Source organism: Poecilia reticulata, linkage group LG16, assembly GCF_000633615.1.
Source record: "Poecilia reticulata strain Guanapo linkage group LG16, Guppy_female_1.0+MT, whole genome shotgun sequence".
Lineage (NCBI taxonomy): Eukaryota > Metazoa > Chordata > Actinopteri > Cyprinodontiformes > Poeciliidae > Poecilia > Poecilia reticulata.
In genome coordinates, this window is record NC_024346.1 from 24162109 (window position 1) to 24175531 (window position 13423).

At 39.0% G+C, this 13423-nt stretch overlaps 1 protein-coding gene across 1 annotated transcript; it reads right to left on the reverse strand.

The window, feature by feature from the left end:
* Positions 1-3598: 3598 nt before the first annotated feature.
* On the reverse strand, positions 3599-12600 carry cmtm8b (CKLF-like MARVEL transmembrane domain containing 8b). Its single transcript, XM_008432081.2, has 4 exons — positions 7140-12600; positions 5905-6078; positions 5666-5785; positions 3599-4566 (listed from the first exon to the last, which is right to left on the reverse strand). The coding sequence occupies exons 1-4, from the start codon at positions 7269-7271 to the stop codon at positions 4480-4482; spliced, it is 513 nt and encodes a 170-aa protein (XP_008430303.1). The 5' UTR covers positions 7272-12600; the 3' UTR covers positions 3599-4479.
* Between the last annotated feature and the right edge of the window lie 823 nt (positions 12601-13423).

The window sequence follows — 13423 nt, forward strand, 5'->3', positions numbered from 1 at the left end:
TATGTGTTAAAATGTTAGATCTTCTAACCATACAATTAAGAGTTGCATTTATTACACTCATGCTTGTGGACTTTCTGTGAAAAGTTATGACGTGACCACAAATAATTTCCTTCATCTTTCCTCCGGTGTGCTGTTTTCAGAAGAGCAACACATTTATTATTAGTAACAGCGAAGTAATCCCTCTTAAAAATGTGATGTAAGCAGCTGATTTTTTGCTCCTTTTTTTTTTTTTTAGTTCTGAAAGACTTCCTCTCTTCTTAAGAACAAAGCATACTTACTTACCCAAAGACCCACTGAGAAAGGCTGTTTCATAACGATGCAGCACACTTTCGGGATGTCAACAAGTTTGATAAGAAGATTTAAACGCTGGAGAAACGGTGAAGCTGCGAGAAAAGAGGCCAGAGCAGCAGTAGCAGCAGTAGCATTGCAGGGTTTTGCATGCCGCTATTGTGAAATCTTGGCAAGTTTTTATTTAGTTAAGTTGAGTCAGATTCGCATCTATAAATCTAAGTCTTCCTGTTTAGTCTTAATAGGAAACTTGAACAGAGTAAATGCGCGAGTTAAAGTCTGAGAAATGCATTTTAAATGTTTACATGTGAAACACTTTTACTATATAATGTAAGTAAATACATCGTCATTACTGTCTGCAGATTGAAGGACAGAGGTAATATCTCACTCATGCTTATAAACATAAAACATGCAAAAAGCAACTCATCTAAATCGAACCACTTCAAGGACATTCTGAAAGAATTTCAAGTTGATAAAGACATAATCGGTTAAACTTTGTCTTCACACTGTCTTGTGTGTATTTTGGATTTCTAAATGTCTGGAATCTGAGGGAAAATGTGGAATTAGTATTCATGAGTGGATTGCCGACAGGAGCGAAATCCTGGAGGTCGGGTGCCATGACACAGCCTTATCTTCAGTCTTATCATGATGGGGGGAAAATAGCTCCTGTTGAGTCAGATTCTGTTCACTGAGTCAGCTCCAGACTCCGTCAGCTCTCGGAGCTCCGTTTCTGGATGCTTCATCAGTCTTTTGCTCACACAGTTGCTGGTTTATCTTCTGCATTTCTTTGGATTTCAGGACAGCAGTGAGCAATTTAAGAAACAGTTTTGCTATAAGAGTAAAGAATCACATCCAGGTTCGGTGTGTTGACCGGGTCAGTGAGTCATTTTCTCTCTTTCTCTCTCTCAGGTTCTCTACCGCTTTTCTCCATCACTCATCACATTTACTCAGAAGTCAGAAAAAAAAGGCAGGGCTATGTAACTGTTCTATTTCAACTGGCTATTTTGAATTGCGGTAAATATATATATATATTTATGTGTGTGTGTGTGTGTGCGCGTGTGTGTGTGTGTGTGTGTGTGTGCGTGTGTGTGTTAAAGGGACATCATCAAGAAGATGAAGAAGATGCAGCTATTATAAACATATTGAGGTACAGATAGTAAATTGTGTGCTTAGAGAATCCCCACCACCCACAGCTTTCCTGTCAAACCTCAGATGTTCCATCTTCCACCTCAGTCATGGACTCTTCTGCTTCCACAAGTTTGTCTTCAACCACATTAGGAGATGCTGCTGCTCCCTTTGCCTCCACATCCAACTTTTCAGTATCTAGAAGTGAAAAGGCAGCTGGAGAGGCTGAACTGGAACATCCTGCAGGTCCATTATTCCAATGGCCACACATTTAGTTTGAAAAAGTCTTGATTTTTTTCAACTATCTAAATTCTAAAGCATTCCTGATCATATTTCTTTGACCCATTATTATTCATTGACAATTAAAATGTTGACTCATGAATGAATGAATGAATGAATGAATGAATGAATGAATGAATGAATGAATGAATGAATGGAACCTCATTGGGAAAATAAAATAATAAAGCCAATCGACCAATTTCAGTGGTGGGAAGTACACAATTTTTGTGTACTTTACTTAAGCAGATTTAATAATGGGTACTTTCTACTTTTACTCCACTACATTTTACAGTAAGTATCTGTACTTTCTACTTCACTACATTTCTACAAAACTGTCGCGTTACTCGTTACATCCAAGTCGCGTTGCTCTTTTTTTCCGTTAAAATGTGAAGTTCAGGGTCTTCAGGTGGCGCCGTAAAATCCCAGCAATAACGTGACTTACGTGTCTGTCGTCACCCATCGGCTCCACCTTTACTCGCACGCGGAGCTCCAGACATGCGCAGTGGTTTCCTCTGAGCGGGAGAATACGTTTGTCTAATGTCAGTAATATAATAGCGCTGCATAAATCATAAGATATGGCGACATGTAAAATCAGCAGCGCTTCGCTTTCACAGACGGTGGGACTTCGTCCAACTTTTAGCGTCGCTTCGAAGGAAATCTTAATGAAAGGTAAGATCTGTGAACGTGATGCTAGCAAAGCTAACAGTACAGAGACACATGTTGCATCTGCATGAAAAAAAGTTGTCACTCATTCCTGAATTATTGTGTGGAGGTGTTGACTGAGGTGTCGCAAATATGGAACAACGCTGTGACCAAAGTCTGCATTGATATGACATTCAGGAACGATCCGATTCTTCTGGACGGATCTTTACTGATTACATTTATTTCAGCGCTAAGTATTTAATATATAGGTGTTTTTATGGGAATGTGGATCTTTCAGATCAATTTGAGAAGCAATTTTGATAGGTAAAACTTAGCGCCGGGTGCTGGTCTTGGTCTTGACTTGGTCTTGGGTAGGTGGTCTTGACTACAACTCTATGTGGCTCCTCGGTTGCATGTCCTCCCCCACCCACCTTCTTTYCATYCCCTTTCWGTTGGATTTCTTTCAAAATAAATGCCACTAGTGGCAAAAAAAAGTGAAGTTCATGTTATGTTAGGACAGGAGACACGATGTTTCCATCCCTGAAATTATGATGGATAGAATCACATATCTAAGTCTAAGTTACAGAGTGTAAACATAATAAAAACATGCTGTGGCATTGTTCATTAAAATGGCACATTACTGATGTATTAAAATTAAATATGATCGGTTCACTTAATGATATTGTATTAGGGATTAGGTAATGCATTCAGCAAGTACTTTTACTTTTAATACTTAAGCATTTTTAAAAGCCAGTACTTTTTTACTTAGTACAAATGTTAATGTGGTAGTTTTACTTTTACTTGAGTACATTTTTGTCTGTGAATTTGTACTTTTACTTAAGTACACTTTCTCCACCACTGACCAATTTACCCCGACTGGCAAAGAAAAGCAGGAAGCCCAGTAACAGCTCAAGCCCAACAGTGACATCTACTGGTGAAATGTAACACTTAACCTTCCAGCTCAGGTTTGCACTTTGAGCTGAAACTGTGCTTATGTTTACGTCAATTATCACTGTACAAGATTTCATCAAACGTCAGACGTAAAGTGTCAATTTACTCTTGAAGCTGTTATTCTAACAGCTGGACTGTCAAATATTCATAAATATCTTTAATGCAATACAATCAAAGAACACATCGGAAGGCGAACTTGTTTTTCTTTTAATGTATTTTACATCATCTTTAAATTATGCAAATGATTGCCATGGTGTGACTTTAATTGGATTTATGACATATTTTTAATAATATTTCATTGGAGTACTTGTGTGACTTCTGTTTGAAGGGTTTTATATTGTTTTCTGTCCTGCTTACACTCTTTGGTCTGAACCAGCAACATGACAGCCTGTTTAAATTTACCTAGCAAAAGCATACACACCCCATTCAACTTTTAACAATTCCTTCAGACTACGATCTGATAGATCAACCAAAAAAACAACAACAAAGAAAAAAAGCTCACACATAGAACCATCGAACTAATCCTCATTTTTCTGGGTTTCCATTCAACTTCTACCCACAGCGCAGAGCTCAGGCTGCTGCAACACAAACGCAAACTTTATGAAATAGCTACAACCCAGAAACACTGATGACGACTGTATTTTAGCGTGCTGCATAAATGACTCCAAATATTTCAAGGTATAATTGTTTTGTTTTTCTTTATTAGATGAGGAAGTGAAAAGAGTCATTGTTCACATCTGCATGATTCGTTGTATTCATATTCAAATCTACTGGATGAAATAAGCATAGACATCGCAGGAAAAATAACTAATTTGAAAATTATGTTTTCAAATTAACTCTAAGTTGTTTTGTGTGTTAGTCATGTAGTTGTTATTGTTTACCACAATAACTAGATGATAACGAGGCGCAAAGTGACTTAGTTAGAAGTAAACAAGACAAATGGAAACTTTTGATTTTTTTTTTTTTTTACTACAACATTTTGTGAAGCCACAAACATAAACCAGCAAACATACTGAAAATCCGGTCTTCCTCCAAAAATCTTGTTTATTTAAATTTTTTTCTTCATGTCGATTTAGTTTACCGGTGAACTTCTTCAACTACGGCGTCAGCGGCGTCGGTTGATAAAGAAACTGTCCACTCCTCCTCCCTGAGCGTCTGTTGACGCACCAGGAAGCCTGAGAGTCTGAAGAGGCCTTAATGTTCTTCCTCTGTGGTTTTCCACAAACGGTAACTGAGGTAGCCACTTCCTGCGTAGCACAGTGTGGCCAGAAATGCAAAGAACTGAAAGTGGTGCAAGCAGAAAGGATTTGAAGACGAAAAGACAAACAAGGTTTTAAGTAAATTCTGAAAAGTACAAACACTTTCTTAGCAAGAAGAAAAATGAGTCCACAATCAAAGAATCAATAAAATGTTCACTTTTCCAGAAAAGAACAGTTCTCTGACCAATGTTTGGTTTATTTTCACTCAGGTTCTTGCTGTATATAGGAGATAATCAGATCCATTAACTTTCTAGAACATTTTTCTGTGGCTTTGGCTTTCATTAAGTTTTTTACAGCCTAAATGTCTTTTTCATTAGGTCTGCACTGGTAGCCATAGTGGTACGGGTCATTTTTGGTTTGAGCAAGTTGACTTTCTTCTTAGGGTGGCGTGGCTTGCGGGGCAAAATGAGGCAAGCAAAGAAAATGTCAATGACAATCTCAGTGGGCTTTATACTTTCAGTCAGTTTCTTCCAGCAAACTCTTAAATGAAAGACTATGATAGAAGTGCAGAAGGTAAAACATAAATAAAAGATAACATAAATTACACCATTGTAGCTGCTGCTGACATATCAATCTTAAAAGATGTCTTCAGCTGTTTTTTTGTTTTGTTTTGTTTTTTTAAGTCTGCAAAACCACACTGGAGGCCAAAAGCTTTTTCTCTGCTGGATATTAGACTTAACTTTGGAACAGAGAGCAATGCCTAATTAATTAATCCAAGCAGATCTGGGATGTATTTTAGCACGTTTGAATGTGAAGGTTGAATCAGTGGGGAGTGGGCGCCTCCTTGTGTTTGTGATTTAGGAAAGATTTCTCTTAACTTTCTGTTTCTAATAATTACACAAAGCCCTAACTTGTTATGGTAATGATTATTATCTGTTTTTGTAAAGTAAGCATTGCAGGGAATTCCCACAGCAACGAGGGAAAATGTCACTCAGTTGAATAATAGATTTAATAATGGTGTTTTCCATCATCCAGGAAGCAGTAAGTTGGTCGAGCTCGGCCTCGGTCAAAATCATCTTATCGACTTTAGGGACGCGCAGAGAACAAGAGCAGCCTCGTCTTAAATTATGTAACAACCAAGCAAAGACTTAAAGAGTTTGCATTGATATTTGTGTGCTTACTGCTGATGCTGCCCAACAGTTGTAGTTGTGTCGCCCCCTGGTGGCCTGGCCCACACAGACAGCCTCGACCACGGCTGTCACCAGATACAGAGCAGCAGCAGCGCAGTTGAAACACAGCGACTGAGGGAGGCAAGCAGAGAAATGTCAGCTCACAAATGAAACGCCGAAGTGGAACCGATTCAGTTGATTTACTGAGCCAGACCGTGTGTGCGCGTGTGTGTTTTGTGTGTGACGGTTACCATTGTCGTCCAGGGGATCTGCGGTATCCTGCTGTGGACTCCGGTGAGATAAATTATGAACAGGCAAATGGTCAGAATCCAAAGCAGGATGGACACAAACATCACCCAGCAAAGAGCCGACAGGCGGAAGTAATCGGTGCCGCCAATCAGGATCCAGACCAACATGCCACTCAGCTGCAGAGAGGAGAGGACAAATGAAACCACAACAGGGACTCATCACAGATATTCTGTCTTATTTATTAATGTCTAAACAGCATTCTGCCGACTCTCCCCGCACCCCCCTCAAATCATTTTAATGGTGGCAGTGAGTGATTAATTGTTTTTTCCCCCTTGAAACAAACCACACCCTTCCCTTTTCCCAACAAAAAGTTTCTGCAGGATGTTTCATATCATCGGAAGGTTCTGTCTGACTGTGGGTTTTATTTTAAAGTGAAATCACAAACACAGATGCCTCCGTCGGGAATTTAATTGTTTAATGTAAAACAATAAAAATAAAAAAATTCCTGCTTTTGACAGAATTTCATCTCGTATTGCATCATGTGTGGAATGCCCGTCCGGTCTGTGGCAGCCAGCCAGACTGTATTTGGAGAAAAGCTGCCCAGGATTTTGTTTCCCCTCTGGCTGAATTGAAGAGGAAGAGAGACAATGAGGAAAAGAAAGGACGGAGACTTGATTTGCTTTGTTGTTTTTGTCTCACTTCCTATTTTCATAGAAACACTGCTTCTGTTTTTTATGGCTTTTCTCGCACCAGGGTTAATGTGCAAATACGTTTCCCTTTGAATTCTGTGTTTTTCTAATTGAGTGCTAAAGATACCAAAAGCTTCTTAAAGAGGCAGAGGCCCAATTTCAAGGCGTGAAATTACAAAGTCAATTTTTTTAAGTCATATTTGATATATGTAGCATTTTTATAACAACTGGAGGTAATATAGTTACATTATTGTGCTACAATAATAACAGCGCTATGCGGCTGGAAAAAACACAATACTGCACCTTTAAATTCAATCTTCACTGAGATCTTCACTTTATTCTTTCAATTTAACATCATTTGTATAAGTTTATGTAGCTTGCATGCTATCTGCAGTATCAATCTGAGTATAAGCATATAAGATAGTTCAGATTGGAAAGTAATTTACTGATCTGTGACTGTATAAAGATTAAAATTACTGCCAAATTCCATCATGTCATATCCTTCTGCCTTCACTGAACTGCATTTAGTCTTAAAAAGTCACACTTACTATCTCCGCCAGAAGAAGTATTCCTTTGGCGTTTGTGGTGAAATGCTGGTCGAAGGCCAAAGTGGAGGTCGAGCTGTTGAACTGCGGCAGAGAGGAAACCCTGCGGGTCGGCGCCGCAGCCGTCCTGTCCATGATGCAGGGACGCACAGGGACTGTGAACTTTTCCCAAGAGTGTCGCCGCAGCACAGGAAGTGCTGTTCCTGCCCCGGAATCCAGCGAGGACACCCGTCGATGAAACAACAGCACAAATGAACGAGTTTCATCTGCCTCCGTTTGAAAAGCCCCAAGTCAAGACAGTCCAGAAAAGGTTTCAAGCTTTTGCTCAGACTGTTTGTCCACAGCATGGAGACATTTATACCGTTAAAACGTTGTGTCATTTAATTAACCAGGTTCATTTGTCACAAACTTTTTTTTGGCTTGGTAGACAAAAAAAAGTCTACCAAGCAACAACAAAGCTATAATAAGATCTCAAATCATAGCAATTATTTTACAAAAACATACATGTTACTAGTCCTCACACAAGAATTTGTACCAGTGCTTTAAATGGTCTCTGAGTCTGTCAAATGCTCTACTTGTTGACCCTTCCTTGTTAAAGCTGTCCTTTCCTCTTTTCTGACATTGCCAAATTGCTTTCCTTGAAGCGGTGAAACACACCAGTTCCATCTTCTGTCGTACGTGACATAGCTCCCCACGTAGTCGATCAAAAGTATGTTGGAATCACTCAAACGCCTTTGATGGATTTCAGTCTTGTTAGCTTAGAGGTGAACAACTAATTTTGAACTGATTTATCTTTAGTAAAGGTAATTTTATTTACATAGCACATTTTTAGCAACAAGGCAATACAATGTTCTTCAAGGTTATTCAGATATTGACAAGAGATCGTTTAACAATAAACTTTTAAAATGTCTGAGGTAGAAATATTTGTCTGAATCACCTGGGTTCTTCCTACTAGATTACTTCAAAACCATCCAATTGTTTGTTTTTAATGACAATGTCAGAAAGGTGTTACATAAAATCAGTCACATATCAAAGTTGCATTGAACTGCATTGTAAGCAATCTTACAGGTGCCGACATAAGCAGAAAAGCTGCAGCTGAACATAAAAACTAAAAGTTCAGTGTGGCTTTAAGTTGGTGATCTCATACAAGAGACCTGGCATTAAACTGTTATCGAGGAGAACCAGGCATTGCTGCAGTGCAGTGCGGAAAACAATGACTAGCTTTCGCCGCATGGGGGCAGTAGTTGTACACGGACAGCGGTAAACCTGATGTCAGAGGAAACAGCAGAACTCGTGGACAAAGGACACAAGGTCGGAGCCAAGGAAGCGTTCAGCACTGCTTAATTATCTTCATGGTGAGAATGTAGATTAGTGTTTTCACTCTTTTATTCTTTTGTTGTGATTTAGTCAAAGGAGAAAAGTGATTTCCTTCCTGACTTCATACTCCCACCCACAGAGGTGTTTTTGCCTGTAAGGCCTCGCTGCACTTTGGAAAAAAGTTCAATAACTGTCAACTTTATATATCAGTGAAATGCATGACCATGTATGTTTTTGTTACAGTTTTGCTTTTGGGCAACAGACTTGTGCCTGTGCTTTGTTGTTGTTTAATTGTTGTTTTTTTATAGTGCTAGATGGGAAAAGCATAAAGGCAGCTTCAGTTTACCTGTGATTTCACTACAAGATATCAAAACGACTGTTAAAGTGAACTAAAAATCATAAACAAATGAATCAGATCCTGATGCAGAGACTCACATTCACTGCTGCAATAGGCATTCAGATTAAGATGCTTTGGGGTGGAGGTTAAGGGGTCAATGCATGGACAATTATCTGACTCTTCGTGCTTTATCTTTATGCTGATACACTAATTCTACCCTACTGGGCATTTTCTACATTGTACGACAATATATCCACTGCAGCGGTCTGTGCTTTTTCTTCTCTCCAGTGTTAATGAAGCATCAGAGTAGCCTTTCTCACTGTGTGGAGCCTGAACACCTCAAAAAAGATGACCTGAAAGCATTTTTTTTGTGTGCATTGTTGATTTATGACATTCGTTTGAATCTTTTGGTGATTTGAGCAAACATATGTTGCAAACATAAACATAAAAATTGTGATTTGAAATGATCGAGCACAAAGAGGATGTCGGCTTTTTCCACACTTTTAGCAGATAAAAATCTGAAAAGTTTGTGGTCAGACCTCTACATTCTAAACTAATTACGTACCAAATTGGGAGATATGGTTCATATTTTTTGCGATTAAATCTCAGTAGGGACATCTTTGTTCCGTGAAGGCCGCAGAGGTTTGTTGGAGAACATCAGATTAAATAAAACCTGTTGAAAATCGGATATACATTTCATCTGCTTTGAAATGAATCACTATATTATCTTGGTATGGCATATAAAATCCCTATGAAAACAAAGTTTGAAAACATCCAATTGTTCCAGTACTTTTGTAAGGCACTACGCAGCTAGCATATAGACTCCATAAGACAAAAAGCGGAATGAAATAGTGTTTTACAATCAATCCCAGCACATAAATGGGATTTGTGGGTCACATAAAGTCTCTGAACACCTCATAGGAGGCCGGCTTGCTCTTGTGTGCCTATTATAATTAATAACAATAGAGCAGTTTTTACTCCTCATCAGTGGCCTTGCACCTCCTGCAGCAGCCTCTTTCTGGCATTCCTTAAAGTAATTAAAACAAAGCTCGGTTTTAATCTCGGCAGTCCAAGTAAAATTGGGTTTTTTTTTCTTCCCTTTAATGCCATGAAATACCAGAGAAGGCTTTGAGGTGCACAGGTTATTAATGGTTATTTCCCTTCTTTTATAGTGCATGATTGCACGCCACCGTGGCCTCACATAGTTCTCATCGCATTTAATACAGCTAGGAGAGGAACTGAGGTAGAAAATGCCAATTTGCGTCATTGTCACTCATAGATGTGCGGCGATTAAGTCTACTGTAGCTGAATAATGAGTAATTGTCAACTTTGCGAAAAGGAAAAATTATTAAGACTAACAATTTTGCGATATTTTTTTTTAAAGAAAATAGACATTTCTTTGTTATCCAAGTTAAATTATGGGTAGCTTAGTCTGATGCCACAATAACATGTGGCTCTTAAAAAGACAATGTTTAGATTTGAAGCGAATATCAACAAAAATAAAATCTTTAAATCTTCTCTCCTGAGAGTGTAGTGAAGAACACATAACATATTTCCAAGAAGCAACTGCTTTCCCTGAAGTTTCTTCTTCTGCTCTCCCTTCTTTAGACTCCCTTCTTTTTTTTTCCATTCTCCCTATTGTCTTCATTGCCTTTTCATATGTAGCCACTTCTGGCTTCCTGTAATCGTCCCCAGCCCTGGTGTCGTTTTCGTGGTGCGTGAGTTTAGGTTGCGCCGCGCCGACACAAAGCCTCGTCGCTGTTAAACACATGCTGCAGCTCTTTCTCAAACTCTGCATGCTAAGATGTGAGTAACCTGAACTCAGCCTGAACCTCCTCGCGCACACATTTACACATTTACACACACGCGGACTCACACGCTAATAAATGTGTGCTAGCCCAGATGCTGCACTGTAATTGGCCGCCATGGCTTCCCGCTGTGGCAAAGATATTTTTAACACACGCTTAAAGACGTATACACACACACACACACACACACTAATCCTTGCCTCTGCAACATCTGCCACATACCTCAAATGCATGTGCTGGCTAAGTGCAACCACACACACACACACGCACATACACGCATGCAGATACACACAGGAACCGTGAGGGCAGCCCCTCCCTGTTTAACCACCAGTCCTGACATCTGATCTAAATAAAATGATGTGGGGGTTTCACTGAAAGGTAGAAGAACCTCGTCCTATGAGACTCGACTCCATGCAGCTGTGTTTCCCTTGGACTGTTTTCTCCGCACGGTGGCAAGGCCTCTGGAGCAAAGTTCGAATCCCGTGAGCCTGCATTTGTTTGATCAAACTCTTGGCGAATATATTAGATTTCCGAGTTTTGTTTTTCCATCCGGACCTGCTCCTTTTTTCACATCTTTTACGGTCACATATTTAGCTAAGTTGAAAAGAAGAGCTCATCGTTTCAGATAAAAAAGAAAGTTGTTTCCCACATTTGTCTGGCAAACACAAGATGACAGCTTTTCTTCGATAAACGATGATGATGTGATGGTAAAACTTCCCCGGAGCCATTTGAAGTTTGCGTGCAGTGAAATTACAACGAGAGAAAAAGCGGGACTGCTTTTTAGCTTTTTGATTTTTAGTCGCCTCTGGATATGATATTGCTCTCTTTTATTTTATGCTGTGTTATTCTAAATTGGATTGCTATGAAGCATAATGAAGTAATAGTTGGATGGAAATGCTGTTTTGTCCAGTTCAGTATTTTTTTTACTGCTGTGACATCATAATCATCACCAGTTCAATAAAGTTTTAGACTTCTGTCAAAGTCTAAAAAGTAAAGCAAACTAAACCAGTACAACCCTGATGTAGTCCTGAAAAAGCTGATCAAAGGAAAAAGTAATTGCAACATTGGTTTAACTCACAGAGACAACAGAGTTTTACTAAGAAAGCCCTAAAGTTATAACTCTACATTTGATGCACTCTTCACTCTTTCTATTAAATTTGTATTTGTGTGTTTGTCCACCGTCTGGTCAGTGAGCAATTGATGTTTACCTTCAATGACATGCTGAGAGTCAGAATTGTGGTGCATCAGGCCAAAATTATTGAAGGAGACCCATGATTAGGATGTGAAGGTGTGGTTGCAGAGAGGAAGCTTGATGATGTTGGTGTCTTTGAACCATAACCTTTAGTTTAGGGATCTGCAGCTGAATATGAAGTGGCATAGGGAGAGTCAGCTAAACCAGTTCTTATGCCATTATTGACCAGAAACAGATGGACTTCTCCCTTTGGGTCAGAATTCAGTGATTTTCTCATTGTCACAATAATTTGTAGAGAGGAGCTGAAGGTGATAGACCGATTGGTGCCTAGTCTATGGTCCTGTAAGTGAAGACAGTCCAGACCTCACAACCTAAGGCTCTTGATTTACCAGTCATACTACAATCCAACCTCCACCTAGACCAGAGAGGCACCACTCCAATATTAATATCTGCATCAGTCCCAATATTGAAAAAAACTTCTCGACTGGTGACAATATGCCCGATTCACAAGGGCTGAGATGTTTTGTTCTCTGAGTGTCGTCATGCTTTATTATTTGTTTTACATTACGCTTAGAAATCCTAATTTCATGTTCTGAACAGTTCGAAAGAAGATTTATTGCCATTTATTTTTTACATTAGTCCAAAGTGGTCAACCTATTGATTTTGTCAGTTTCATTTTCTCTATTATTTATTTAACTTTTATACTTTAAAAAGTTTTATTGGCTTTTATCCTCCTAATTGGCCGGATTCAGCAAATTAAAGTTGTGCCGTTTTTACCAAGTTTGTGGAGCTATTGATGTATTTAAGTGTGCTATACTGATTAAACTTATGTCTGTGTTTTAAAAAAAAGAGACATTTTAAGTGAATTCAGTACTGTTTTTCTGTATTGGTTCTGTATACTGATGTTTTTCTGTATTGGTTCTGTATAMTGATGTTTTTCTGTATTGGTTCTGTATAMTGATGTTTTTCTGTATKGGTTCTGTATACTGATGTTTTTCTGTATCGGTTCTGTATACTGATGTTTTTCTGTATCGGTATCAGGTCGATACAAAACCTCAGATATCTGCATCAGTATTGGAAGTAAAAAAGTAGACCGGTGCATTCCTAGTCGTGATTAAGGCATGATGACCCAAAGAACAAGATTCTGACTAGAATGTGGAAATGACCATCCTAACACAATGCAGCCCCAGAACTCACTTGAGGGAAAATATATTTCTCTTCTGACCCAGAAAGCCTCCGGATCCTCCAGAAGAACCCAAAGAACTTTGCTGTAGAGCAGAATGAGATCAGGTCTCTTTACCTGTTGTCTCTGTGAGCTGACACTGAAATTTACACAGACCGATGGATGGCTGTGTTCAAATGAAATTATACAGACTAACATTTATAACCTCTAAAAGAAATAGAATAGAAAGGAATCTGTTGATCTACTGAACCTTGAAAGAAGTTCCTTCTAATGTGGCAAATGTAGGGAGAGCATGAAAATGAAACCCAACTGCGATCTTTCCCAAAATATAACAACAAAATGTTTTATTGGGGCCTTAAGCAAACAGCCAGCAAGTTCAATTTAGTTGACATTGTAAGTAAAAATTTGATATATCGAAATATCTCAAAGTGAGGCAGTAGAAAGCTTTCT

What these genes read in the sequence shown, in the direction of transcription:
- cmtm8b (XM_008432081.2), bottom strand. Translation starts at nt 7,271, where the DNA reads ATGGACAGGACGGCTGCGGCGCCGACCCGCAGGGTTTCCTCTCTGCCG. An exon ending in AGATCCCCTGGACGACAATG is followed by an intron (nt 5,786 to 5,904) that starts GTAACCGTCACA and finishes TGCCTCCCTCAG; the next exon opens with TCGCTGTGTTTCAACTGCGC. An exon ending in ACTGTTGGGCAGCATCAGCA is followed by an intron (nt 4,567 to 5,665) that starts GTAAGCACACAA and finishes CACCACTTTCAG; the next exon opens with TTCTTTGCATTTCTGGCCAC.